This window comes from Pelodiscus sinensis, chromosome 2 (genome assembly GCF_049634645.1).
Source record: "Pelodiscus sinensis isolate JC-2024 chromosome 2, ASM4963464v1, whole genome shotgun sequence".
Taxonomy (NCBI): domain Eukaryota; kingdom Metazoa; phylum Chordata; order Testudines; family Trionychidae; genus Pelodiscus; species Pelodiscus sinensis.
This window is the reverse complement of record NC_134712.1, coordinates 223470441-223498311: the sequence shown is the minus strand read 5'-3', so window position 1 is coordinate 223498311 and position 27871 is coordinate 223470441. Positions and strand designations below refer to the sequence as shown.

Here is a 27871-nt window from a genome sequence, read left to right as displayed (position 1 = left end):
GGCCGTTACGGGCTGCAACTAAGGGCCTTGGCTAAGGGGTCCCCATACGCTACGGGTTTGCTGCTTCTTTTCATCCGGCCCATGGCATGTTTGCACTGCAGGCTGGACACTGGTCCCCAAACCTCTCTGCCTATGGGCCAGACTTGCTGGCTACCTAGGGGAGCACAGCAGCACAAAGCCAGGAAAAGCAGGGGCCATGCCTTAGCCCTGCAGTGGCATGGACCAGGAACCACCCAAGGTAAGTGCCTCCCAGTCAGAGCCTGCACACCACACACCCACTTTCATCCAAACCCTCTGTCCCAGCCCTGAGTCCTCTCCTGCACCCAGACCCCACACTCATAACTTCATGCTGTATCCCAACCCCCTGTCTCATCCATGTCCCCTCCTTAGACACCACCCCTCTAGCTGGAGCTGCCCCCCTTTCCTCACCCCAATCCTCTTCCCTAGCTCTGAGCCCACTTTTACACTCCAAACCCCCAGGTGACCCATAAAACCTAATAGCCCTGGCTTAACAGGAGAGTTAATCTGGCCTTGTTAGCAACTAAATATATGACATTATATATGAATTTGTGTTGTCTTGTATGTGTACATAATCTCATTAACACCCTTTCTCCTGGGGTGTTGTGAGGGGGCGGCAGGGACCACGGAGGCTAACCCCGCGCCCCGCATTAGAGCGCCGGATGGCGGAGCCACCGGGAAGCCTGAGCAGCTCTGCCGAGCCTGTTCAGCGGCGGCCGCCTGCACAGGCGCCGTTGCTTCCCTGGCGGGCCGCCCGGGGGAGGAGGGACCAACGGCCCAGCACGCAGGCGCCGGCGTCCCCGGCAAGGAGCGCCAGCTTCAACAGATGGCTCCCGACTGGGAGCAAGGAGGAGGAGGAGGAGGACGCGGAAGAACTGGACCGCGCCCGTGGAAACCCGCCGGGACCATGCCAAACCCGACGGGATACCGGAGACACCAATGGAGGACTGACCCAGCAGGAAGAGGTGAACCCCCCCCGCCGGACGGAGTAGGATAGGGTATGTCTACACTACCCCGCTAGTTCGAACTAGCGGGGTAATGTATGCATACCGCACTTGCTAATGAAGCCCGGGATTTGAATTTCCCGGGCTTCATTAGCATAAAGCCGGCTCCGCCATTTTTAAAAGCCGGCTAGTGCGAACCCCGTGCCGCGCGGCTACACGCGGCACGGGCTAGATAGTTCGAACTATGTAGCCATTCCGATCTATCTGTACACCTTGTTCCACGAGGCGTACGGATAGTTCGGAATAACTACGTAGTTTGAACTATCTAGCCCGTGCCGCGTGTAGCCGCGCGGCACGGGGTTCGCACTAGCCGGCTTTTAAAAATGGCGGAGCCGGCTTTATGCTAATGAAGCCCGGGAAATTCAAATCCCGGGCTTCATTAGCAAGTGCGGTATGCATACATTACCCCGCTAGTTCGAACTAGCGGGGTAGTGTAGACATACCCATAGATTATGACCAGACGAGACGGAGGAAGTAGCCCAGGACGGGGTCAGGAAAACCCCGGGGACTGGTGAGTTGCAGCCGTAGCCCCCCCAGTCGGGCAGCGCATCTACGACGCCTACCCTTAGGGTCCTGGGCTGGGACCTGGAGAGGGGGAGGGCCCAGGTCCCCTCCGCCTCGGAAGGTCCCCATAAGGGCCGGTCGGGCTATTGCAACAGAGGACTAAGGGTCCCCCTCACCCCACGGGGGGAGCCCCGACATGTGGCTAGACGGGTCGGTGCATGACAGGTGTTCTAACACATTCCAATTTTCAGGAGGAAATATGTTCTATGTTTGTATATTACAGGTAAATGAATAAGCCCATGTCCTATATTTCCTGACCTAACCAGCTGCCTTGACCCCCTGAAAAGGCTTCCAATTTATGGGAAGAAGAGTCAAAACACAGCCATTGATACATAGGTTGGAACAGGTTCATTTACTGGATCCTCCCACTGACCAAAGGATTAACGATCCTCTCTATGACTTAGGTTTACAAGAGCCATGTCCATCTTTCCTAATAGACTAAATAGAGGGTCAATCACTGTGCCATAAGGGCCTGGAAGGCAGACAGCAAAAGAATCAGGGAAGTTTCTGAGCTTAAAAAAGTTCCTGGTTGGGGGATACATTTCTAAATGTTAGGGGATTAAATTTGATCAGGGATGAAAGCTTACTGAAATCACTGGAGCTGCACCAGAGGTGAGCTTGGCCCATTCATCTTGGCTGTGTCTACATTGGCACCCTTTTCCGGAAAAGGGATGCTAATGAGACCAGTCGGAATTGCAAATGCCGCGGGGGATTTAAATATCCCCCGCGGCATTTGCATGAACATGGCTGCCGCTTTTTTCCGGCTCTGGGTTTTGCCGGAGAAAAGCGCCAGTCTAGACGGGATCTTGCGGAAAATAAACCCTTTTCCGGAAGATCCCTTATTCCTACTTGAAATAAGGAATACTTGAAAGTAGGAATAAGGGATCTTCCGGAAAAGGGCTTATTTTCCGCAAGATCCCGTCTAGACTGGCGCTTTTCTCCGGCAAAACCCCGAGCCGGAAAAAAGCGGCAGCCATGTTCATGCAAATGCCGCGGGGGATATTTAAATCCCCCGCGGCATTTGCAATTCCGACTGGTCTCATTAGCATCCCTTTTCTGGAAAAGGGTGCCAATGTAGACACAGCCTTTACGTATGTCTAGAACAATGGAATGAAGATTATAGAGAGTCTTCCATATTTCAGTTTTTCCAAATGCTCATAATCAAACTGAACTAAGCTCATTTGAATGAGAATTTCTCTATTAAGGAGACACAATTTTTTTTACTTTCTATAAAACAAAGGATTTTTCAGAGACTCAGATTAAATTATTTTGGCCTCAGGGTCAGTAAAACAAAAAAACCCTCAATTTTATTTTTAAAAATTAAATATAATAAATATTCACAAAGGAGACATAAGGTAACGTAAGACTCACCTCAGTTCTTGCATCAGCGTCACAACCAAGTGCAGCCACAGTGAGTGCTGCTTTGCTTTGTACCAGGCTGTTGGTAGACTGTAGTGGTTCAACAATTGCATTCATAACACCATGATTCTGGATTTTGAGACGTAATGGCTCTTGCGTGGCCATGTTTGTTAGTGCTGTAGTTGCATTAGCAATGGTCCCATCTCTCTTAGCACTCAGAACATTTATTAATGGCTCAATTCCTTCAGCTTCAGCAACAGCACTAGTTGAATTGGGTTAGGGGGAAATTTTGATTAGTTTAAAGCCAAATATATGTTTTTTAATCTTAAAATATGTACAAACCAAATGAGTATTTTATCTTAAAATGATTAGAAAACACAACAGAGATTGTTTGTAAACTCCAAATTACAGTATATAAATGCACCTAACTTGAAAAATACTCTGATTCCAGTAATATATTTCATTCATTGGGTGGCGTTTAGAGAGGCATAGTATGAACAGATGGCAGAGCCAGACACTCTTGAGTTCTAATTGCAGCTCAGACTTGGAGTCTTTCTGAGGCCTTGAGTAAGTGACTTATGGCCTGATTTTTAAAGATGCTGAGCACTTGCAACTTCATTTCCAATCAAGGAGATCTGCAGATACTTAGCACCTCCGGAAAAATCATGTTCTTAACCCTCTTGCTCTGTAAAATGGGGATTATAGTGTATAAAGAGATAATGGTTATATTTTTTTCTGATGTAATTCCTTGGATGGCATTAAGCCAACACAGCAGCCCTCTCTTCCCTCTCAATGCGCAGCATTAGTTGAGGACAGGTGGAGGCCTTTGTCTAAACACACTGAGCTCTAGAAATCTCTAGCAGGTGAAGGGCTCCTTAGGAGGCCACTGCAGCTGAGCCATAGTTTAAAATGTAGTAGTCCAAAACTACATAGTGGGCCAACTCAGTCATCAGCTGACCCAAGGATGGAAGAACTGAGAGGTGATGGAAGAGGGCTGCTATGCTGGCTTTACGCCCTCCATGGAGTCTCTGACACTGAGACCTCTTAGAGTATAGCAAACAGAAAAAATTATAACCACTGAACCATGGAAACAGTTGAATATGTCTGAACCATATGCAGATTGAGAGCACCAGTTTCACACAAATGTAATCCTGAGGATGTCAATGGCATTGCTCCTGATTGATGCTGGTGTAAATGAGATCAGAGTCATGCACTGAAGGCATATCTACACTAGGGAGGATTTCGAAATAACTCCCCTTATTTCAAAATAAGAAGGTGAGCATCCATACTACTAAGCCCGTTATTTCTAAATAAATACTTGTTATTTCGAAATAACAACTCCTGCCTGTGAAGAGGAACAAGCTTATTTTGAAACAGTTACTTGAGGAGTTATTATTTTGATATAACTAATTTTGAAATAAGCTGGTAGTGTAGACGTAGTCTTAGAGGGCAAAGATAGCAGAAGAAGCATCCAGATTTGAAAAGTTGCTAATCATAATTCTGCAAGAAAAGAAAGTTGGGAATACTAGAAAACCGGCTGAACATTTAGAATACTGAATTGTAGGATTCCTAAATAACTTTGATCCCAAAGCCCTCATTGTAAAAGTACACCTATCTAATACTCTAGGAAGGCATCAATAAACCATCAATAAACAGCTATGCGCAGCTATGAAACAAGGACAATATAGGCAAACGCCATTATTATCATCTCACTGTCTAATATCCAGGAGAAAGAAACATCCTGAAAACAGCTGCTGATATAGTCTATAAAGGTACTAAAATTGTGACTTTTTTCCTAATCCAAACTCTCAAGAGAGAAGTTGGATTGAGTGGGGCAGAAATGCTGTGATTCCCAGCAAATCTCTGAGTTGCTCATGCTGCAAATGTGTACATTTTCTGTGTTAACAATTCCACCCTACACCCTTTATATAGATAGCTGCAGCGGCACAGGAGCCAAGCAAACAGAGCTATAAACAGGGGAGTTTGAGTGGAAGTTTGTAAAGGGCGTTTGGATTGTGGGACTTGTTTGGGGTTTGTTTTTGCTGTGGAGAGGGTGTTTTGGTCTGTTTTTGTGTTCACCGGACTAATAGGATTTTGGTGAGAAAGTAGATGAAACACAGAGGCAGTAGTGGCCATGGCCCAAGTAGTAGAGAACACAAGGAGGATGATTGGATGTGGTAGCTACGGTATGTACATGATTCTGGAGGGGGTACCTGAAAGGAGTTTTGTTTGCATGAAGTGCCACCTGATAGAGCTGATGGAAGAAAAGATCCGAGGACTGGAGATGCAGGTGGAAACTCTGGTCGAGTTTAGAAGGGGGTTTGAGCAGATGATGGGGCAAAGGCAAGATGTGGCTGAAAGGGAAAGCTTAGATATGCAGATGGAAGCAGGATCAAGGGCCTCAGAGGGGACTCCTGGGCGAAGAAAATGGACAGTGGAAGCATGTGACTCAGAGAACCAGGCAGAGGAAAAGATGGGTCAGTGATGGAAAAATAGAGCTCAAGAACAAAGACAAGTGTAGAGTCCTGCACTTGGGACGGAAGAATCCCAAGCATAGTTACAGGCTGGGGACCAACCAGTTAAGTAGTAGTTCTGCAGAAAAGGACCTGGGGGTTACAGTGGATGAGAAGCTAGATATGAGTCAACAGTGTGCCCTTGTAGCCAAGAAGGCTAATGGCATATTAGGATGCATTAAGAGGAGCATTGCCAGCAGATCCAGAGATGTCATTATTCCCCTTTATTCGGCTTTGGTGAGGCCACATCTGGAGTACTGTGTCCAGTTCTGGGCCCCCCACTACAAAAAGGATGCGGACGCATTGGAGAGGGTCCAGTGGAGGGCAGCCAAAATGATTAGGGGTCTGGAGCATATGACCTACGAGGAGAGGCTGAGGGACTTGGGTCTGTTTAGTCTGCAGAAGCAAAGAGTAAGGGGGGACTTGATAGCAGCCTTCAACTTCCTGAAGGGAGGTTCCAAAGAGGATGGAGAGAGGCTGTTCTCAGTAGTGACAGATGGCAGAACAAGGAGCAATGGTCTCAAGTTGTGGTGGGAGAGGTCCAGATTGGATATTAGGAAAAACTATTTTACTAGGAGGGTAGTGAAGCATTGGAATGGGTTACCTAGGGAAGTAGTGGAGTCTCCATCCCTAGAGGTGTTTAAGTCTCGGCTTGACAAAACCCTGGCCGGGTTGATTTAGATGGGATTGGTCCTGCCTAGAGCGGAGGGCTGGACTTGACGACCTTCTGAGGTCTCTTCCAGTTCTATGATTCTATGATAAGGGGATGGTTGGATGAAATAACATGATCTTGGTAACTAATTGACCATTCATTATAGGGAACTTTCTGGGTGTCTGGCTGGTGAGTCTTACCCACATGCTCAGGGTTTAGCTGATCGCCATATTTGGGGTCAGGAAGGAATTTTCCTCCAGGGTAGATTGGCAGAGGCCCTGGAGGTTTTTCGCCTTCCTCTGTAGCATTGGGCACAGATCACAGCTGAAGGACTCTCTGCATGTTGGGGCCTTCAAAGTATTTGAAGGCTTCAATATCTGAGACATAGGTGAGAGGATTATTCTAAGAGGGGTGGGCGAGATTCTGTGGCCTGCGCTGTGCAGGGGGTCAGACTAGATGATCATAATGGTCCCTTCTGACCTTAAAGTCTATGAATATACTATGAATATACTATGAACAGGTACGTGGAGCTGGAGAATGAAGAAGGGGTACAGCAGGTAGATAATGAAGATGGAAGGGTAAGGAAGAAGAGAAGAGTGGCTAGTCCCATAGATAAAGGAGAAGACTTAATGGAGACAACACCAATAATGAGCATTAGGAGGATAAAGGATGGGTTAAAGAGGATTACAAGGGAACATAGGAATGGCAAGGACTTGCAGCCAGAGGAAGCTAGAGATAGAACAGAGAATTGCACTGTCACTAGGAAAAGGCAGGTCTATGTGATTGGGCACTCCTTATTGAGAAGAATAGATAGGCCTGTAACCAGAGCTGATCCAGAGAACAGAAGGGTATGTCTACACTACCCCCCTAGTTTGAACTAGGGAGGGGGGGTAATGTAGTCATACTGAGTTGCAAATGAAGCCCGGGATTTGAATTTCCCGGGCTTCATTTGCATAAAGCCGGCCGGCGCCATTTTTAAATGCCGGCTAGTTCGGACTCCGTGTCGCGCGGCTACACGCGGCACGGACTAGCTAGTTCGGATTAGGCTTCCTACTCCGAATTAGCTGTACACCTCATTCCATGAAGCGTACAGCTAGTTCGGATTGGGAAACCTAATCCGAACTAGCTAGTCTGTGCCGCGTGTAGCCGCGCGATACGGAGTCCGAACTAGCCGGCATTTAAAAATGGCGCCGGCCGGCTTTATGCAAATGAAGCCCGGGAAATTCAAATCCCGGGCTTCATTTGCAACTCCGTATGACTACATTACCCCCCCTAGTTCGAACTAGGGGGGTAGTGTAGACATACCCGAAGGGTGTGCTGTCTGCCAGGTGCTAAGATACGAGATGTGGAACTGAGGCTGAAGAGGATTATTAAGGGAGCAGGAAGGAATCCATTGATCATCCTTCATGTAGGAACAAATGATACGGCTAGATTCTCGCTGGAACGAATTAAGGGAGACTATGCTAGGCTGGGGAGGATGCTCAAGGAAATTGAGGCTCAGGTGATCTTTAGTGGGATTCTGCCTGTTCCTAGAGAAGGGCAACTAAGATATGACAGGATTATGATGATCAATAGATGGCTTAGGCAGTGGTGCTGTAAGGAGGGCTTTGGGATGTATGGTCACTGGGATGCATTTATGGACAGAGGACTGTTCTCTAGGGATGGACTTCACCTAAGTAGGGAGGGAAATAGACTTCTAGGATGGAGGCTGGCTCAACTGATTAAGAGAGCTTTAAACTAGGAATTTGGGGGAGATGGTTGGGAGATGTCCAGGTAATCTCTACGCCGGATTTTAACACAGGGGCTGTGTCCAGACTCAGGGGTTTTTTCGGGAAAAGTAGCCTTTTTCCGAAAAAACTTCACCTGCGTCTAGACTGCAGCCGCGTTCTTTCGAAATTAAATCGAAAGAACGCGGCTTTTCTTTCGACGGCGGTAAACCTCATTTCACGAGGAAGAACGCCTTCTTTCGAAAGTGCTTCTTTCGAAAGAAGGCGTTCTTGAATGTAAATAGGGCTTCTTCGAAAGAGAGCATTCAGACTCACTGGGTGCATTCTTTCGAAAAAGCGGCTTGCTCTTTTGAAAGTTCCGCGTGCAGTCTAGACGCTCTCTTTCGAAAGAGGCTCTTGCAGTCTAGACATAGCCTGAGAGGGAGGAAAACGAAGTAAAGGATATAGCTGGGGGTAGAAGAATGAACATGAGGAAGGGTACGGTGGATACTAGTCTAATAGGTCATATTGGAGGTATAACATCCGTGCCAAATTGGGTAAAGAATGTGAATGAGGCCAAACAGCAAAAATTAAGATGTTTCTACACCAATGCGAGGAGCCTAGGTAACAAAAAGGAGGAACTAGAGCTATTGGTCCAGGAAGTGAAACCAGATATTATAGGAATAACAGAAACATGGTGGAATACTAGGCATGACTGGAGTACAGGTATTGAAGGGTATGTGCTGTTTAGGAAAGACAGAAATAACGGTAAAGGTGGTGGAGTCGCATTGTATATCAAAGATGAGGTAGATTGTAAAGAAATAAAAAGTGATGGAATGGAGAAGACAGAGTCTGTTTGGGCAAAAATCACATTGGGAAAGAAAACTATCAGATCCTCCCCTGGGATAGTGCTTGGGGTGTGTTATAGACCACCAGGATCCAATTTGGATATGGATAGAGACCTCTTTAATGTTTTTAATGAAGTAAATACTCATGGAAACTGTGTAATCATGGGAGATTTCAACTTTCCAGATATAGACTGGAGAACAAGTGCTAGTAATAATAATAGGGCTCAGATTTTCCTAGATGTGATAGCTGATGAATTCCTTCATCAAGTAGTTGCTGAACCAACAAAGGGGGATGCTATTTTAGATTTGGTTTTGGTGAGTAACGAGGACCTCATAGATGAAATGGTTGTAAGGGACAACCTTGGCTCGAGTGATCATGAGCTAATTCAGTTCAAATTAAATGGAAGGATAAACAAAAATAAATCTGAGACTAGGGTTTTTTATTTCAAAAGGGCTAACTTTTATAAATTAAGGAAATTAGTTGGGAAGTTGATTGGACTAAAGAAATTATGGATCTTGAAGTGGAGGAGGCCTGGAATTATTTTAAGTTAAAGTTGCAGAAGCTGTCAGAAGCCTGTATCCCAAAAAAAAGGAAAAAAATTATAGGCAGGTGTGTTAAACCAAGCTGGATGAGCAAGCATCTCAGAGAGGTGATTAAGAAAAAACAGAAAGCATATAAGGAGTGGAAAATGGGAGGGATCAGTAAAGAAATCTACCTTATTGAGGTTAGAACATGTAGGGACAAAGTGAGAAAGGCTAAAAGTCAGGTAGAGTTGGACCTTGCAAAGGGAATTAAAACCAATAGTAAAAGGTTTTATAGCCATATAAATAGGAAAAAAAAAAAAGAAGTAGGACTGCTAATTACTAAGGATGAAGTGGAGGTTAAGGATACTCTAGGAATGGCCCAATATTTAAACAAATACTTTGCTTCAGTCTTTAATGAGGCTACTGAAGAGCTTAGGGATAATGGTAACATAACAAATGGGACTAAAGATATGGAGGTAGATATTACCATATCTGAGGTAAAAGCCAAACTTGAACAGCTTAATGGGAGTAAATCGGGGGGTCCAGAAAATCTTCATCCAAGAATATTAAAGGAACTGGCAAATGAACTTGCAAGTCCATTAGCAAAAATTTTTAATAAATCTCTAAACTCAGGGGTTGTACCATTTGACTGGAGAATTGCTAATATAGTTCCTATTTTTAAGAAAGGGAAAAAAGCTATCCGGGTAACTATAGGCCTGTTAGTTTGACATCTGTAGTATGTAAGATCCTGGAAAAAATTTTGAAGAAGAAAGTAGTTAGAGACATTGAGGCTAATGGCAATTGGGACAAATTACAACATGGTTTTACAAAAGGTAGATCGTGCCAAACCAACCTGATCTCCTTTTTTGAGAAAGTAAAAGATTTTTTAGATAAAGGAAATGCAGTGGATCTAATCTACCTCGACTTTAGTAAGGCATTTGATACAGTACCACATGGGGAATTACTGGTTAAATTGGAAAAGATAGGGATTAATATGAAAGTTGAGAGGTGGATAAACAACTGGTTAAAGGGGAGACTACAGCGGGTCATATTGAAAGGTGAACTGTCAGGTTGGAGGAAGGTTACTAGAGGAGTTCCTCAGGGATCAGTTTTGGGGCCAATTTTATTTAATCTTTTTATCGCTGACCTTGGCACCAAAAGTGGAAGTGTCCTGATAAAATTTGTGGATGACACAAAGTTGGGAGCTATTGCCAATTCAGAAAAGGATCGGGATATCATACAGGAAGATCTGGATGATCTTGTAAATTGGAGTGATAGCAATAGGATGAAATTTAATAGTGAGAAGTGTAAGGTTATGCATTTAGGGATTAATAACAAGACTTTTAGTTATAAGCTGGGGACACATCAGTTGGAAGAAACGGAGGAGGAGAAGGACCTCGGAGTCCTGGTTGATTATAGAATGACTATGAGCCGCCATTGTGACATGGCCGTGAAAAAGGCTAATATGGTCTTGGGATGTATTAGGCAAGGTATTTCCAGTAGGGATAAGGAGGTGTTAGTGCCATTATACAAGGCATTGGTGAGACCCCATTTGGAATACTGTGTGCAGTTCTGGTCTCCCATGTTTAAGAAGGATGAATTCAAAATGGAACAGGTACAAAGAAGGGCCACTAGGATGATCCAAGGAATGGAAAACCTGTCTTATGAGAGGAGACTCAGGGAGCTTGGCTTGTTTACCTTAACTCGGAGAAGGCTGAAGGGGGACATGATTGCACTCTTTAAATATATTAGAGGGACAAATACCAGGGAGGGAGAGGAATTATTTAAGCTTAATACCAATGTGGACACAAGAACAAATGGATATAAGCTGGCTAGTAGGAAGTTTAGACTTGAGATTAGATGAAGGTTTCTAACCATTAGAGGAGTGAGGTTCTGGAACGGCCTTCCAAGGGAAGTAGTGGGGGCAAAAGATCTATCTGGCTTCAAGATTAAACTAGATGGGTTTATGAAGGGGATGGTTTGATGAGATAACATGATCTTGGTAACTAATTGACCATTCATTATCAGTGGGAAATAGGTCAATGGAGGGATGATAGGAGTTACTATAGAGAACTTTCTGGGTGTCTGGCTGATGAGTCTTGCCCACATGCTCAGGGTTTAGCTGATCACCATATTTGGGGTCGGGAAGGAATTTTCCTCCAGGGTAGATTGGCAGAGGCCATGGAGGTTTTTCGCCTTCCTCTGTAGCATAGGGTACAGATCACAGCTGGAGGATTCTCTGCATCTTGGGGTTTTCAAAGTATTTGAAGGCTTCAATATCTGAGATATAGGTGAGAGGATTATTCTAGGAAGGGTGGGTGAGATTCTGTGGCCAGCACTGTGCAGGGGATCAGACTAGATGATCATAATGGTCCCTTCTGACCTTAAAGTGTATGAGTCTATGAGTGGGGCAGAAATGCTGTGATTCCCAGCAAATCTCTGAGTTGCTCATGCTGCAAATGTGTACATTTTCTGTGTTAACAATTCCACCCTACACCCTTTTGGGAAAAATGAATCTAGTTCTCTAAGGGCACATCTACATTGCACGCTTATTTCAGAATAAGCTAGTTTGGAGGAAATACTCTGAAATACCTTATTTCAAAATAGAGCATCTACACAGCAAATGCCCATTGAATTAGCACTGAGCTATTTTGAAATAGAGCATCTACACTCATTGAATGCTGAATCGTATTTAAGGCTACCAGGACAGCACTCTCTTCCTGGAGCTGATGCTTGAACTTAAAGGGACCCCCCTGTACAGCCATGTCTCCTCTCCTTTGCCTACCTTCTTGAGGGACAGCAAAGTCTTTTCTTTGCCTGCTGTGGTTGCCCTTGCGGACACCTCAGCTCTCTAGACATGGAGCCAGACCTGCCTCCCAGCAGTTGACACTTCTTATATGTCTTAGTGCACCTCCTGCTATAATTTCTGCAGGCTTCCTTCCAGGTCCTGCAGGAACAGGACCCCCAGCTCCTTGTGGGGCACCTCCTCACCTCTCTCCTCTGCACATTGTGCACCACTGCTTCTGGTGACCTGTCACCAGTTCTTAGTGGTGGGACCGGATCGTCCTGGAGCAGTGGGACAACCAGCGGTGGCTCCAAAATTTCCATATGTGGAAGGACATCTTTCTGGAGCTCTGTGAATGGCTTGCCCCTGCCCTCCAGCGATGGGACACCCATAAGAGACCCGCCATCCCCCTCCAGAAGCAAGGTAGCCATCGCCCTCAAGAAAATCACCACGCCGGACAGCTACCAATCCATCAGGAACCAGTTTGGCATGGGGAGATCGACCATCGGGGCTGTGCTCATGCAGGTATGGTACTCTTGTGCTATTGTCCCAGGAGGGTGGTGAACTGCTGGATTGGGGTTTCTTAGAGAATGGAGGTGGTGGTGATGGAAGCCCCCTCCCTGGGAGGTGTTTCAGACTGGCTTTCAGAAAGCCCTTTGGGGGGATGGGGCTAGTCGGGGTTGCTCCTGGTGTGTGAGGGGGAGGGAGGTTGGGTTCAGGGCCCTCCCGAGGGCCCTGGCAGCCCTGTGATTCTCTGTTTGTCTCCTCCTACATGTGATGAGGGGCATCAACACTGTCCAGCTTTGCAGAGTCATCAACCTGGGTGACGTGGGCCTCGTTATCACCAGCTTTGCTGCCATGGACTTCCCCAGCTGCAGGAGGGCATCCATATTTCCATCCGGGCCCCTGATCACCAGGCATCCGAATACATCAACCGGAAGGAGTGCTTTTCAATGGTCCTGCAGGCTCTCATCAACCACCACTGCCAGTTCACTGACATCTATGTCAGGTGATCAGGAAAGGTGCATGACGCACATGTCTTTTGAAACTCCAGCCTCTTCCAGAAGCTGCATGCTGGCACCTTTTTCCCCAACCACACCATCAGGGTCAGAGATGTGGACATGCTGATCTATATTGTAGGGGACACAGCCAACTCTCTGCTCCCCTGGCCAATGAAGCCCTACACTGGACTGCTGGACCAAATCAAGGGACGCTTCAATGCCAGGCTCAGCAGGGCCCATTTTGTTGTTGAGGGCACCTTCAGGTGTCTCAATCTCAAGAGGAGGTTCTGTTGCCTCTTCACCCAGCTGGACCTCAGTGAGCAGAACATCTTCCAGGTGGTGGCAATGTGTTGTGTCCTTCACAATATTTGTGAAAGCAAGGGGGAGATGTTCCTGCCAGGGTGGGGGCCGAGACTAGCCAGATCGGCAGGACTTTGAGCAGTCAAGCAAGGTTGGTAAACAGCAGACCCATTAGGGGGTGTGCGTATCCATGAGGCCCTGAGGGAGAGTTTCACACAAGGATCCCAGTGACACTCTCCCCTGGGCCTCCCCACAAGGGGCCTGTGCATTGTCCCTCTTTGCCTTTCCTCCCACAACCCTCCCTTCCCTTGCGCTCTTTCCCCCTTCCCCTCCCCTGCAGAGACAATCTACACTTCTTGTTTTGGAACAAGAAACTCTGGGTTTTTTTTATTTGGGTGAATGTAACTGGGGAAGGGACACTAGGGAAAGAACCTGGAGGGGGGAAGACTGAAGGGGGAGAAGAGGGAATGAGAGGATCAGGGCTAGGTCTGGGAGTGGCGCCTGTGTCTGGTTGCCCCACTGCCTCTTGTGCAGGGCCCTCGGCAGCCATGAGGAGAAGATGGAGGGGTGGGAGCTGGCATGGGAGCACCCACCAGGTGGTCGATGGCCAGGTGGAAGGCCATGTAGATGCTTTGGCCTTGCTGCAGCAGCTCCTGCCAGAGGTTATGGTGCAGCTGTAGGTCCTCCTCGAATCCCCAGTCCTGAGGGTCCATGGAGCACTGCAGGGCTCACAGGGCAGCAATATGCTCCCTCTGGAGGTTCTAATGGACTTTCCAGTGCCAGTGGGTCACAAGAGGGCAGGAGGATGGCACAGGAGGTATTGACCGCTCCCCATTCACAGCTAGTCCAGCTGTGGAGAACAAAGAGAAGGGCAGTCATCCTGGGAGACACTGTGCATGAAGCCAGCCCTCATCTCTGAGCTGAGACCAAAAGACCCCGGGTCAGACAAAGGTGATGTGCTTCAAGCAAAGTCATCTGTGACCTAGACAGCATGCCATTTCCTGCAGGGACACACATGTCCCGGAGAAGCCTCACTATCCCCATATCCTGGGGACAAACAGGCATGGGAAGGTGCCCGCTAGACCAGGAGCCAATGGGTGGGAGGTGGGCCACGGGGTGGCAGGCCTTCCCTCCACGCCATGCACATGGTGGGTCTGGCAGTGGCAATGTCCCACAGGGAAAGGACTTGTATCCCTGGCCGCTGGAGGAGAGGTGAGCAGGGTGTTGGGAGGAGGTGTCTGTGTGAGCGGCAGATGCTCCTCCATCTCACTTCTCTGTTCCTGGGAGCAGATGCTGCCCCAAGAGTGTGGGCCGTGTGTGTTACTCCGGAGTGTGTGTGTGGCTCCATTTCCCCAGCTTCCTTCTAGAGGTAATAGGGTGAGGGGTTGGGAGTAAGGCAGGCCTCTACTGACACCCTGTGAACCAGAGCACAAAGGTCCTCTGTTGCTGCCTCCTGGGGCTGTGTGCCCCACATTGGCATGCCACGTGCACCCATGTGCACAGGCTGCTGTGCAATCCCCAAGCCCAAAAGGCTGAGGGAGGAGCACAAAGCAACCTCTGACCACTTGCTGCCTCCACCTGTGTGTGTCTAGGGACAATAATGGCACCCACCTGAGGGGCCTTGCGTAGCCTTGGACAATGCCTGGGAGACATCCTAGGTGGGGGGTGCCAGCTCCAGGATGAGCATGACCTCCTGGCTGGCAGGCATCTAGCTGGTGCTGGCTTCATCTGGCTTCTCCTCATCCTCCCCAGCTGTGCCCCGCAGGAAGGTGATGATGGGCATCTCCAGCCCTTAGTCCACAATGGGGAGGGAAGGGGACTGACCAACTCCCTGATCAAACCTTCGGATCGCTACCCCTTCCTGTTCTCCATGTGGGAACTAACGATATGGCCAAGAATGACCTTGAGCAGGTTACTGCGGATTATGCAGCGCTGGGAAGAAGGATCAAGGAATTCGGAGCGCAAGTGGTGTTCTCGTCCATCCTCCCTGTTGAAGGGAAAGGACTGGGCAGGGATTGTCGAATAAAGGAAGTAAATGCGTGATTGCGCAGGTGGTGTCGCAATGAGGGCTTTGGTCAAATATTGGAATAAATTGCCAAGGGAGGTGGTGGAATCTCCCTCTCTGGAGATATTTAAGAACAGGTTAGATAGACATCTGTCAGGGATGGTGTAGATGGAGCTTGGTCCTGCCTTGAGGGCGGGGGGCTGGACTCGATGACCTCTTGAGGTCCCTTCCAATCCTATTATTCTATGATTCTATGATTCTTCAACCATGGGACTCTGTTCTGGGCACAAGGATTGTTAGGAAGAGATGGGATCCACCTAACAAAGAGAGGAAGGAGCATCTTCGCGGGCAGGCTTGCAAACCTAGTGAGAAGGGCTTTAAACTAGGTTAGTTGGGGGACGGTGACCAAAACCCTGAGGGGAGTAGGAAAGTTGGATACCAGGAAGAAATGCAAAGAGGAACGAGCAAGAAAGGAGGACCCCTGATTCTAATGGAGAAGATAGGGCGATCAACTGGTTATCTGAGGTGTTTGTACACTAATACGGAAAGCCTGGGCAACAAACAGGAAGAACTGGAGGCCCTGGCCCAGTCCAAGAAATATGATTTAATTGGGATAACAGAGACTTGGTGGGATGACTCACATGACTGGAGCGCTGCCATGGAGGGGTATAGACTGTTCAGGAAGAACAGGCAGGGGAGAAAAGGAGGGGGAGTCACACTATATGTAAGAGAGCACTATGATTGCTCAGAACTCCAGTATATAGAGGGAGAAAAACTTGTTGAGAATCTATGGGTTAAGTTCAGAGGTGCAAACAACAGCAGTGATGTTATGGTTGCTGTCTACTACAGGCCACCAAATCAGGTGGATGAGGCTTTCTTCGGACAACTGAGAGAAGCTTCCAGATCGCAGGCCCTGGTTCTCGTGGGGGACTTTAATCACCCTGACATCTGTTGGGAGACCAATACAGCAGTACACAGGCAATCCACGAAGTTTTTGGAGAATGTTGGGGATAACTTCTTGGTACAAGTGCTGAAGGATCTGACCAGGGGTTGTGCGCAGCTTGACCTTCTGCTCACAAACAGGGAGGAACTAATAGGGGAAGTAGAGGTGGGTGACAACCTGGGAAGCAGTGATCATGAGATGGTAGATTTCAGGATCCTGACCAAAGGAAGAAAAGAGTAGTAAAATACACATCTTGGACTTCAGAAAAGCAGATTTTGACTCCCTCAGAGACCTGATGGGCAGAATCCCCTGGGATGTTAACATGAAGGGGAAAGGAGTCCAGGACAGCTGGCAGTATTTTAAAGAAGCCTTATGGAAGGCACAGAAAGAAACTATCCCAATGTATAGCAAGAGAGGCAAACATGATAGGAGACCGGATTGTCTCACAGGGGAAATCCTTGGTGAACTTAAGCACAAAAAGGAAACTTACAAAAACTGGAAACTTGGACAAATGACCAGGGAGGGGTTAAATGTATAACTCGAGAATGCCGGGGGGTTATCAGGAAGGTGAAAGCGCAATTGGAATTGCGACTGGCAAAGGATGTGAAGGATAACAAGAAAGGTTTCTACAGGCATGTTAAGAAGAAGCTGGTGATCAGAGAGGGTATGGGGCCTCTACTGGATGAAGGAGGTAACCTAGTGACAGATGATGTGGGGAAAGCTGAAGCACTCAATGCTTTCTTTGCCTCTGTATTCACGGACAATGTCAGCTCTCGGACTAATGTGCTATGTGACACAAGATGGGATGAAGATGGACAGCTCTTGGTGGGTAAAGAACAGGTTAGAAACTATTTAGAAAAGCAAAATGTATACAAATCCATGGATCCAGACTTAATGCATCTGACGGTACTGAGGGAGTTGGCAAATGTCATTGAGGAGCCTTTGGCCATTATCTTTGAAAAGTTGTGGAGATCGGGAGAAATCCCGGATGATTGGAAAAAGGCAAATGTAGTGCCCATCTTCAAAAAAGGGAAGAAGGATGATCCAGGGAACTATAGGCTGGTCAGTCTTACTCGGTTCCTGGAAAAATCATGGAAGGGATCCTTAAGGAATCCATTTTGAGGCACTTGGAAGGGAGGAAAGTGATCAGGAATAGTCAGCATGGATTCACAAAGGGCAAGTCGTGCCTGACCAATCTGATTAGCTTCTATGATGAGGTAACTGGCTCTGTGGACATGGGAAAGTCAGTGGATGTGATATACCTTGACTTTAGCAAGGCTTTTGATACAGTCTCCCACAATATTCTTGCCAGTAAGTTAAGGGAATGTGGATTGGATAAATGGATGGTAAGATGGATAGAAAGCTGACTAGAAGGCCGGGCCCAGCGCATAGCAATCATCAGCTCAACGTCAGGATAGCGGTCGGTTTCTAGCGGAGTGCCCTAAGGTTCGGTTCTAGCACCAGTTTTGTTCAATATCTTTATTAACGACCTGGACGAGGGGATGGATTGCACCTTCAGCAAGTTTGCTGATGACACTAAGCTAGGGAGAGAGGTAAATACGCTTGAGGGCAGAGACAGGGTCCAGAGTGACTTAGAAAAATTGAAGGATTGGGCCACAAGAAATCTGATGAGGTTCAACAAGGACAAGTGCAGAGTCCTGCCCTTAGGATGGAAGAATCCCAAGCATTGTTACAGGCTGGAGACCAACCAGCTAAGTAATAGTTCTGCAGAGAAGGACCTAGGGGTTACAGTAGATGAGAAGCTGGATATGAGTCAACAGTGTAACCTTGTAGCCAGGAGGGCCAATGACATATTAGGGTGCATTAGGAGGAGCACTGCCAACAGATCCGGAGAAGTGATTATTCCCCTTTATTTGGCTCTGGTGAGGCCACATCTAGAGTACTGTGTCCAGTTCTGGGCCCCCCACTACAAAAAGGATGTGGACGCATTGGAGAGGGTCCAGAGGATGGCAACCAAAATGATTAGGGGGCTGGAGCATATGACCTATGAGGAGAGGCTGAGGGACTTGGGTCTGTTTAGTCTGCAGAGGAGAAGAGTGAGGGGGGATTTGATAGCAGCCTTCAACTTCCTGAAGGAAGGTTCCAAAGAGGATGGAGAGAGGCTGTTCTCAGTAGTGACCGATGGCAGAACAAGGAGCAATGGTCTCAAATTGTGGTGGAAGAGGTGGAGGTTGGATATTAGGAAAAACTATTTCACTAGGAGAGTGGTGAAGCACTGGAATGGGTTACCTAGGAAAGTAGTGGAGTCTCCATCCCTAGAGATTTTTAAGTCTCGGCTTGACAAAGCCCTGGCCGGGTTGATTTAGTTGGAATTGGTCCTGCCTAGAGCAGGGGGCTGGACTTGATGACCTTCTGAGGTCTCTTCCAGCTCTATGGTTCTATAGGATGTGGTGGAACTCAGTGTAGTACGGACAGGCCTGTGGTGCTGCCCCAGAGCAGGAGCTGCACTCCCTGGCCTTGGCATAGACCTGCCTTAGTCCCTTGACCTTCATACACACCTGCTCCAGGGTGCGCACGTGGCCCTTGGTGGCTAAGATGTTGGCCATCCAGCCGTAGATGTCTGTATTCCTGAGCCTGGTGATCCTGTGGAGATCCTGGAGATTTTCCTCCTCTCACCAGACCTCAATGAAGTCCAGGATCTCTACATCAGACCAGGAAGATGCATGCTTCTTCTGTCTCCAGCCAGGGTCCTGGGAGCTAGCTCCCTTGCAGCTGTGGAGGGCTCAGTGGGAGCAATGGGGTTGCTCATGGCGGCTGAACACACTGGTCTGGCAGCTGCTGTGGGGCTCAGGGTTGTCCAGGCCCACTGTGAGCCACAAGCCCTTTCCCCTTTGGGTGCAGCTTTCAGGGCTGCAGGAGAAGAGGGACTACAGAGTTTTCATGAGTGTGGACACAGTGGCCAGCAGGGCACTTGTGGGAAGGGCTGGAAGCCCCTTATTTCAAAATAACTCCATCTGCCCTGTCTACACATGCCCTATTCCAAAAGAGCTATTTTGGAATAGGCGTTATTCCTTGTTCAATGAGGGTTACAGATTTTGGAATAAGACGCCCATTAATTCAAAATTATTTTGAAATAATGGGCTTGTTGTGTTGATGTTCACAAAATTATTTCAGAATAACGTCCATTATTCTGAAATAACACTGCTATGTAGACATAGCCATAGCCTAAGTGTCATAGACCAAAAAAAAAAAAAGAAAAAAGAGAGAGAGAGAATAGGACTATATTTTACTTCCTTCAAATATGTTGGGACAGTTTTTTCTATAGCTTCAGGTTTATTTCTATTGTTCTCTGGGATCCCAAAAAGTGGATGGATTTCTAATTTATCCCATCTTAATGTGCATTCTCATTTTTTTTCTTATTCTTACCAGTATTATGTATAGCAGAAATCACTGTAAAATTGAATTCTTTTTCTGATAAGTTTGTATATGCTATTTGATCAAATGACTGGAGGCATATGCCCAATTTACTGTTTTTTTCTTAGTAATTTTACATTTGGATGATCTGTTTGTTAAACAAAAGTTGGCAAGGCTGTTAACACAGGAAATATACAGATGGCAATCTGAATTTTTCTTGTGCTGACTTATTTTTATATCTTTACTGCAATACAAATTCTTTAAAAACTATACAGCCCCTATTACAAGATCAAATCTATACTACTACTGCAACAGAAGAGTTTAGTATTTTATTAGCTTTGATAACTTACTGTCAACATATTAATAACTATTAGTTTTGGGAACTAATGTCAACATATTAACACAGGTTGAACCTCTCTAGGTTTCATTTACCCAGATGTCCACTTATCATGGATGTGGCCAAGTTTCCCACAGTCCAGATTCCACTGTTGTAAAAATCTATTTTGAAGCTTGGTATCTTTGGTTTTGCTGCTGGCAGAACCTAATCAAGGTTAATGTGAAGGAGTAGACTGAAATTCTACTACAGCAGGCAATGGGAATTGAGTGTATGCAACATATAGGAGGATCAGGCATTAACAGGAGCTTGAACACTTAGGAGTAACACTGTATCCAGCACTATGTATATAGGTACAAATGTATAGGTTTGCTGAGGAAGAGAATTAAGACAGTCCATTGATTTGATTAGGGAATCATGGGCCCTCAATTTAATTCCTTACTTTTCCATACCCTTCTCATGTGACCATGGACAAGTTACTTAGGGTATGTCTACACTACAAGTGAAAATAGTAACTATACTTATACAACTCCATTATTGTAGTATCTGAGCACCTAACAATCATTAATAGATTTATTCTTCCAACGTTCTATGAAGTTGCGGAGTATTATTATGCCCTTTTTGAAGAGGGAGATAGGGAGCACAAGTGAAAGGGTAATTGTAGCACAGTTAGGTTTACTCATGCTAGCTTTAATCTAGCTCTAGCACAGGTAATAACTGTCACCATGTGGATATGTCAGCCCAGACTAGCAACCTGATTATATATCTGGGCTCCCCAGTGAGCTTGTAATTGCACAGCTAGTCTATGTTTTCACATCTATACTATCGTTACTTGTGTGAAATAGCCAGCAGAGTGTATGACAATAAGAAGTATTAAAAATATTTTAGGAACAAAAAGAATCCTGGCAATGGTATAGGTCCATTTCAAGATGGTAATTATAGCATTATCAATAATAATGCAGAAGAAGCAAATGGTTCAGTGAATATTTCTATTCTCTATTTATGGAAAAACAGATTATATTGTTTAATCATATGGTAATGATGCCACTCTCACCATTCCACTAGTACTTTTGGAGGATGTTAAACATTAGCTACTAAAGTAAGATATTTTTAAATTAGCTTAATTTGCACCCAACCATCTTAAAAGAGCTAGTTGATGAGCTCACTAGACAGTTAATATTGACTTTCAATAATTCTTGGAGCATTGGGGTAGTTCTAGAATACTGGAAGAAATCTAAAGGTGTGTCAGTTTTTAAAAAGAATAAAAGGGATGCCTATGTATTTATAGGGCTGTCAGCCTGATATCAATCCCTGACAAGAACAAGGAGTGGCCAATAAGGGACTTAATTAATGAAGAATTAAAGAAGAGTAATTAATGATAATTCATAAGAATTTACAGAAAATAGATCTTATCTTTTAAAAATAAGATTAAAAATTTGATTGATAGCAGTGTTGTAGTAATATATTTAGACTTCTGTAAGTCATTTGAGTTGATACCACAAATATTTTGATTAAAAAATAGTTATTCACCTTCTTGTAACTGTTGTTCTTCAAGATACGTTTTTCATGTCCATTCTGATCAGGTGTGCATGCCCATGTACACAAAAGCTGGAAGATTTTTCCTTAGTAGCAGCTGCAGGATCACTCTGGGTTGCTCCTGGAATTGTGTCTTTATGGCGCCCAAGGTAGAGCCCTGCCAACCTGCCACTCTCTCAATTCTTTCTTATCAGATGCTCCAATAGAGGGGAAGAAGAGCAGGTAGTGGAATGGACATGAACAACGCATCTCAAAGAACAACAGTTACAAGAAGGTGAGTAGTTGTCTTCAAGTGCTTGTTCATGTCCATTCCAATCAGATGACTCCCAAGCCTAAAGGTGGTGGGGTTGGAGTCTGCCACTAACTGGAACACTGCTAATCCAAGTCCATGTCATCCCTAGTCTGTTGAGTGATCACATAGTGGGCAGCAAAAGTGTGGATGGAAGACCATGCTCTGTAGATTTCCTGAATAGGGATCTGTGCTAGGAACTCTGGCTACGTCTATACTACAGGGCTGTGTCTACATTGGCACCCTTTTCCGGAAAAGGGATGCTAATGAGACAAGTCGGAATTGCAAATGCCGCGGGGGAATAATCAGGAATAAGGGATTTTCCGGAAAAGGCTTTATTTTCCGAAAGATCACGTCTAGACTGGCGCTTTTCTCCAGCAAAGCCCCGAGCTGGAAAAAAGCGGCAGCCATGTTCATGCAAATGCCGCGGGGGATATTTAAATCCCCCGCGGCATTTGCAATTCCGAAGTGTCTCATTAGCATCCCTTTTCCGGAAAAGGGTGCCAATGTAGACACAGCCCAGGGGTTTTGCACAAAAACGGCTGTTTTGTGCAAAAACCCACAGAGCGTCCACACCTCAAGCGCGTTTTTGCACAAGAAAATGTACAGTAGAACAGCAGAACAGAGGGCTTTTTGTGGTATAGGTATACCTCTTTCTGCGACGAATAACTCCTTTTTACGAAAGAGTTATGTAACACCCAATTTACAGACAGCAGATTTAAACAAATGAAAGAAATTATTTCTTCATAGTCAACCTGTGGAACTCTTTGCCAGTGGATGGTGGAAAGGCCCAAACTATAAAAGGGTTCCAATAAGAACAAAATAAGTTCAAGGAGGTTAGGTCCATCAATAACTACTAGTCAGGATGGGCAGGGATGGTTTCTCTAGCCTCTATTTTCCAGAAGCTGGGAATGGGCCACAGGGAATGGATGATTGCTTCTTTTATTCATTCCTTCTGAAGCACCTGGCACTGGCCACCGTCAGAAGACACTATACTAGGCTAGATGGAGAATTGATCTGGCCCAGCATGGCCACTCTGATGTTCTCGTATAGAACCCAGATGTACCTGCCTATTCTGTGACTTCCCTCCCATAGCTGAGATAGAGCCCAAGAGTCTTAACAGAGTCTGTCTGCAGAGTTAGTAACAAAGTGAAAATATACATTAAAAGTTTAAGCCTAATCAGTGTCCCTTAAGTGGCTTGCCACAAGATGTCAAAACACGTTAGTATTAGGAGCTGAGTTTATTTATTTAATTTTCTTTCTTTTATATAAGAATTAGATATAGGGCCTCTGTCAACCAACTGCTATATTACCTGCCAAAAAAGTTAGGTTTTCATGCATCTTAATAGCCCCTTGATTTTTGGGAGGGGGAGGACAGACGGGATTCGGCACCCTACCCCCTACTTGACTTCAGTCTGGCCCCTCCCATGCCCTCACTCTGCCCCTGCCATTGCGGCATGCATAAGTTGGCCCACACACCAAAATCTGAAAAGGCACCCCTGCAACTATGGTGCCAAAGGTGGCTGGTCTTTGAGTAGGGGATTGACCCCATTCAACATGCTTTTTCTTCAGCACCAGTGACTGCGAGCAGTGCCACAGGCTGGAGTGTCCCCAAAATACTTGATGTCAGTGCTGAGGTTCTTTAGGTACGTCTTTCTTCCGCACCTGGTCCCTCAAAGAGGAAACTGGCGCACTATGCACCGAAGAGGCCGTGCTTGTGGTAAGATCCATGGCACTTGGGTGGATAGGTGGGAGAGCTACCTCCATGAGGAGGATCTTTAGCTGCTAGTCCCTTTCTTTTAGAGTTCTTGATTGGAATTCCTGACAGATTTTGCAAAAGGTTTTTTGGTAACCTTTGCCCAGACATCATAAGCAGGACATGTGGGGGTCTTCGGCATGACCTTCATGCAGTTTTGCAGGTCTTGAAACTCAGAGATCATGGCATGTCCCAGGGGCAAAAAGGAAAAGAGTGTGAGGGGAAAAGCCCACATAATGGAAATTTATAACTAATGAACTATGAACTATTGTACTGTCTAACTAAGGCCAGGTCTACACTATGGGGCAATGTCAAACTAAAGTATGCAACTCCAGCTATGTGAATAGTGTAGCTGGAGTCAATGTATCTTAGTTCAACTTAGCGCAGCACTCCCCACAGCAGGGGGTCAATGGAAGAAACTCTCCCATTGCCTTCCTTTACTCTTCTTGCTCCAGTGGAGTACCAGAGTCAACAGGATCACAATCAACTAGACCCACTAAATCAACTTCTAGAGATTGATTCCCACAGCGGTAAGTGTAGACAAGGCCTAAGAAAATAGAATAAGTCAAATTGCTAAGACACTTGCCAGAGAAAGAGCTAGGGAAGTTCCAGTTACTGTCACTGGCAGTAAGAAGGAACTGAGGGGATGGTGTGTTGGCAGGGCTTCATATTAGGTGCCATGAAGGCACAACTCCAGGGAGAGCCAAGACCTACTTTACAGATGCTGCTAGGAAAAAAATTCTTCTGGCTGTGCATATGGGCTGGGTCATCCCTAAATGTTCTGGTACCCTATGCAGTCCTTTGCAGGGGCAGAGCTGCAGGGGCAAGAACTCTGGGGGGCAGGCCCAGAGCTGTGAGGGACAGCTGATGTTGGGCCCATCCCTGCACTAATTGGTAGCAGACTCAGTTCACTCTGCTCCCCCAATCCCAGCTGCATCACTCAGGAAGGGGGCTCAGAGGAAGAGGTGGCATCATCCCTAGACCCACTGGTGGCAAGAAGTGGAGTAACATGGCAAGCAGCCAGCGAAGTGGAGTGGGCTGGGGCCACCAGGTTCCTCCATTTCCTGCTGCTGCTAGTGAGTGTGGGGACAGGCCCAAACCCTGATGTTGGCTCCAGGCCTCCCCACTAATCCTTTAGGCCACATTGCTCAGAGGGACGGCAGTTAGGGAAAGTGGTGCAGCATGGGCAGGGCAGGGGCGAAGTGGGGAGGTGTCCCGAGCCCTGCACCCACCTAGAAATGGCCCAGCTGAGTGCAGCCTGCAGGGGGGCTGGCCAGGGGATGGGGCTGGCAACACCAAATATGCAGCACACAGCTGCCTAGGGCACCAGGGAATTTGTGGCAATTTGGTGTCCCAAATTTCATGGTGCCCTACACATATATGTATTTTGCATATTGGTAGGGATGGCCTTGCAGATGGGCACACACACACCTGACTAGAACTGACATGAACAATCACTCAGAGAAGAACTAGAGCAATATTAAATTAACATGGCACACATGAAATGGATTAAAAACTGTCTAAATGACAGGTCTCACAACGTAACTGTAAATAGAACATTGTCACGTGGGTGTGTTTTCAATGAGTCCCATAAGGACTGGTTCTTGGCATTACATTACCTTGGGAAGAAGTGATGCTGGAAAAGATTTGGGAGTCATGGTGGATAATGAGCTGAACATGAGCTCCCAATGCTATTTTATAGCCAAAGATCTAATGAAATTCTGGGATGGATAAACTGGGGACTCTTGCATAGGAGTAGAAAGGTGATTTTACCTCTTTATTTGGCACTGGTACAATTGTTGCTGGAATACTGTGTCCATTTCTGGTGCCCACTATTCAAAAAGCATGTTGATATATTGGAGAGGGTTCAGAGAAAAGCCAATTTAGCTTAACAAAGAGGAAGTTAAGGAATGACTTGATTAGTTTATAAGTATCTACCTAGAAAACAAATATTTAATAATAGGATTTTCAATCTTTCAGAGAAAAGTGTAACACAGTCCAGTGGCTGGAAGCTGAAGCTAAACAAATTCCATCTGGAAATAAGCTGTAGATTTTTGACAATGAGAATTAACAAGGGTGTGGTGGATTTTCCATTAATGGGCATTTTAAAGTCAAAATGGAATGTTTTCCTAAAAGATATGTTCTAGGAATTATATCAGGTAAATTTTATAGCCTTAGTTATTCAAGAGGTCAGACTAGATACATAACAGTCCCTTCTGGTCTGTTATGATAATCGAATCACCACTAGTTAGGAAAGGCATGAAATACAAAGCTACGAATCCAGTACACTGATTTTAAGAATAAGTGAACAAATTGACTGCACAAGAGTTCTCCAACCTCAGGCCAGACAGCCCTTGTCCCTTTTATGTGTGAATGGAAGGATCCAATGAGCTTTTTTTCCTCCCCTTCTCCTGTAGGGAAGAGTCAGGAACAATCACAGCTACAAGCATAACTGAGCAACTTCAATGCAACACGTATCATCCCAAACAGGACAGGAAGAAGGTGGCCTCATGGTCCTACCTCTTGTGCCCAGGCCACAGTGGAGAAAAAGCCCAGTACAGTGGAACAAGTAATGAGCATTGTTCAAAAATATGGGTGGAGACTATGCTTGGTCTTTGTGCACCAGTAAGCTTGGAGACAAATTGTATCTCACAAAATCTGTCCCTGAATTATATGTAGGGGTGCAGCTCCACATCATTGCTTTTGCAGGGCAGTGCTTTAATGACACTCATGAAATAAATTATAAAGTAATTTTATTTTCTGTCACCTCCACCACTAGCCTATATCTAGTCTATTCTTTCCTAGGTTCTTATTCTGTATTCCAACAAGAGTGGGATTTTACTCAATTACAGCCCAGAAAAATCAAATGCTATCTTCTCACACAGGGACACTGAACTCCTTATGGGACTTCATTTTCAAAATGTTTGCAATTTGTGTGCAAAATTACTGTGATTGTGTGCAAGATGCTTAGCTGGCCATTTATGCATACATACACCTAATTTTCATGAATAATTGCCTAATTTTATGCATAATTTATGTGCATCTTATTACACACACTCATTTTTTTAAATCAGGCCCTATATGTGTCAAATCATATGACTTCATTTCCACACAAGGCATTTCTGATCCAGCTCAATTATATAATTTCTGACTCTAAAACAACTTTAGCTCAGAAAAACAGCAGCAAAGCAGAACTATGAAACCCTCACAAAGGATGTTCTTTCTTCCTCCTTTTTTAATGTTGAGCTTTACTGAATCTTTATTTGTCTTGTCATATAATCAGAAAAATTAACCACGGGAATAAATATGCAATTCATGTCTTTTATGGTTATCACAATCCTTGTCTTTGCTTTGACCTGTAATAATTTCCAAAAGTAACTTATTGCTTAATATAAATTAATTTACTCTGTACAAAATCATTTAAATAGCTCACATTGTTGTCAGTGATGTACAAGAGATATTAATGATGATTTATTTATTATGTGTGTAGCCTGCTCCCTGACTGAGGCCACTACAAGCTACCACAATGCAAATAATAAATAATAAGTTTACAATTTAGATAGCATTAAACAAGAAATATTTATTCTTTGGTTCAGGCCCCAAAATACTGTTTGTGTTATTGTAAGTGACAGGTACCTAGTTTAAAAGACAATAAACCTAGCAGTCCTGAAGCAATTGAGTCTTAAGCTCCCTTCATTGGCAGGGACTGGGACAGCTGACTCATTTAGAGGCCCATTGATACATTCTAATATCTGTCTGTCATTAAATTTACCTGAAATAGTTACAAAGACCTCAATTATAACACCAGAGTATACTGAAATTCAAATCCATATTACTGGAGGAGATGGTAGGGAACTCTCTATTTAGACTGCCTAACACTTTACATAATAAAAGATTTTGCAGTCTTTTTTGGAGGAACTCTAATGCCTCCATTATTTGCAGAAGGGCTTTGAAATGCAGCAAAGAGAAAGCGCTTTGGCTAGAAAACGGCCTTTTCTTTGTCCTTTGAAATTCCATTTACATTTAGCTTGCCTGTGTGGCTCTGGAAAATTATAGTAACATGAACATTCTAAGCAGAAGCAGCAGACATTGCAATGGAAATGTCTGGGAGCTGCCAGAGCAGCTGCAGCATTGGGGGGCAGGTGAGAAGAGGACAAAGCCATATCCAGCTCCCCACAACCACACCTAAAACCCAGGATTTGGCCCCAGTAGCTCATCTCTTCCTTTGGGTGCACCAAATGACGTAGGAGCTTCCCCAGCTCCAGGAGAAAGGAACAGAGTTCTGCAAGGCTTTCTGAGATTTAGCACTGGCCTTAGCAGCCCATCTTCCCTTTTGGAATCACAGCCTTCTGCTAACA

The 27871-nt window shown here is 45.6% G+C and overlaps 1 protein-coding gene and 1 long non-coding RNA gene across 11 annotated transcripts in view; one reads left to right on the top strand and one right to left on the bottom strand.

Annotated features, from left to right (window-relative positions):
- Positions 1-27871, bottom strand: part of ARMC3 (armadillo repeat containing 3) — a 140376-nt gene that overhangs the window by 35874 nt on the left and 76631 nt on the right. For all 9 annotated transcript variants that reach the window (XM_075922518.1, XM_075922516.1, XM_075922515.1 and 6 more), the window contains one exon: positions 2958-3207. In XM_075922518.1, the coding sequence (XP_075778633.1) occupies positions 2958-3207 (250 nt within the window). The remainder of the gene's footprint in view (positions 1-2957; positions 3208-27871) is intronic.
- Positions 15-27448, top strand: LOC142827363 (uncharacterized). 2 transcript variants are annotated; one of them, XR_012902074.1, is made up of 3 exons: positions 15-238; positions 23330-23403; positions 25931-27448. It is a non-coding gene; the product is annotated as an uncharacterized LOC142827363 (long non-coding RNA). The 2 variants fall into 2 exon arrangements; XR_012902073.1 differs by having other exon boundaries at positions 23330-23477.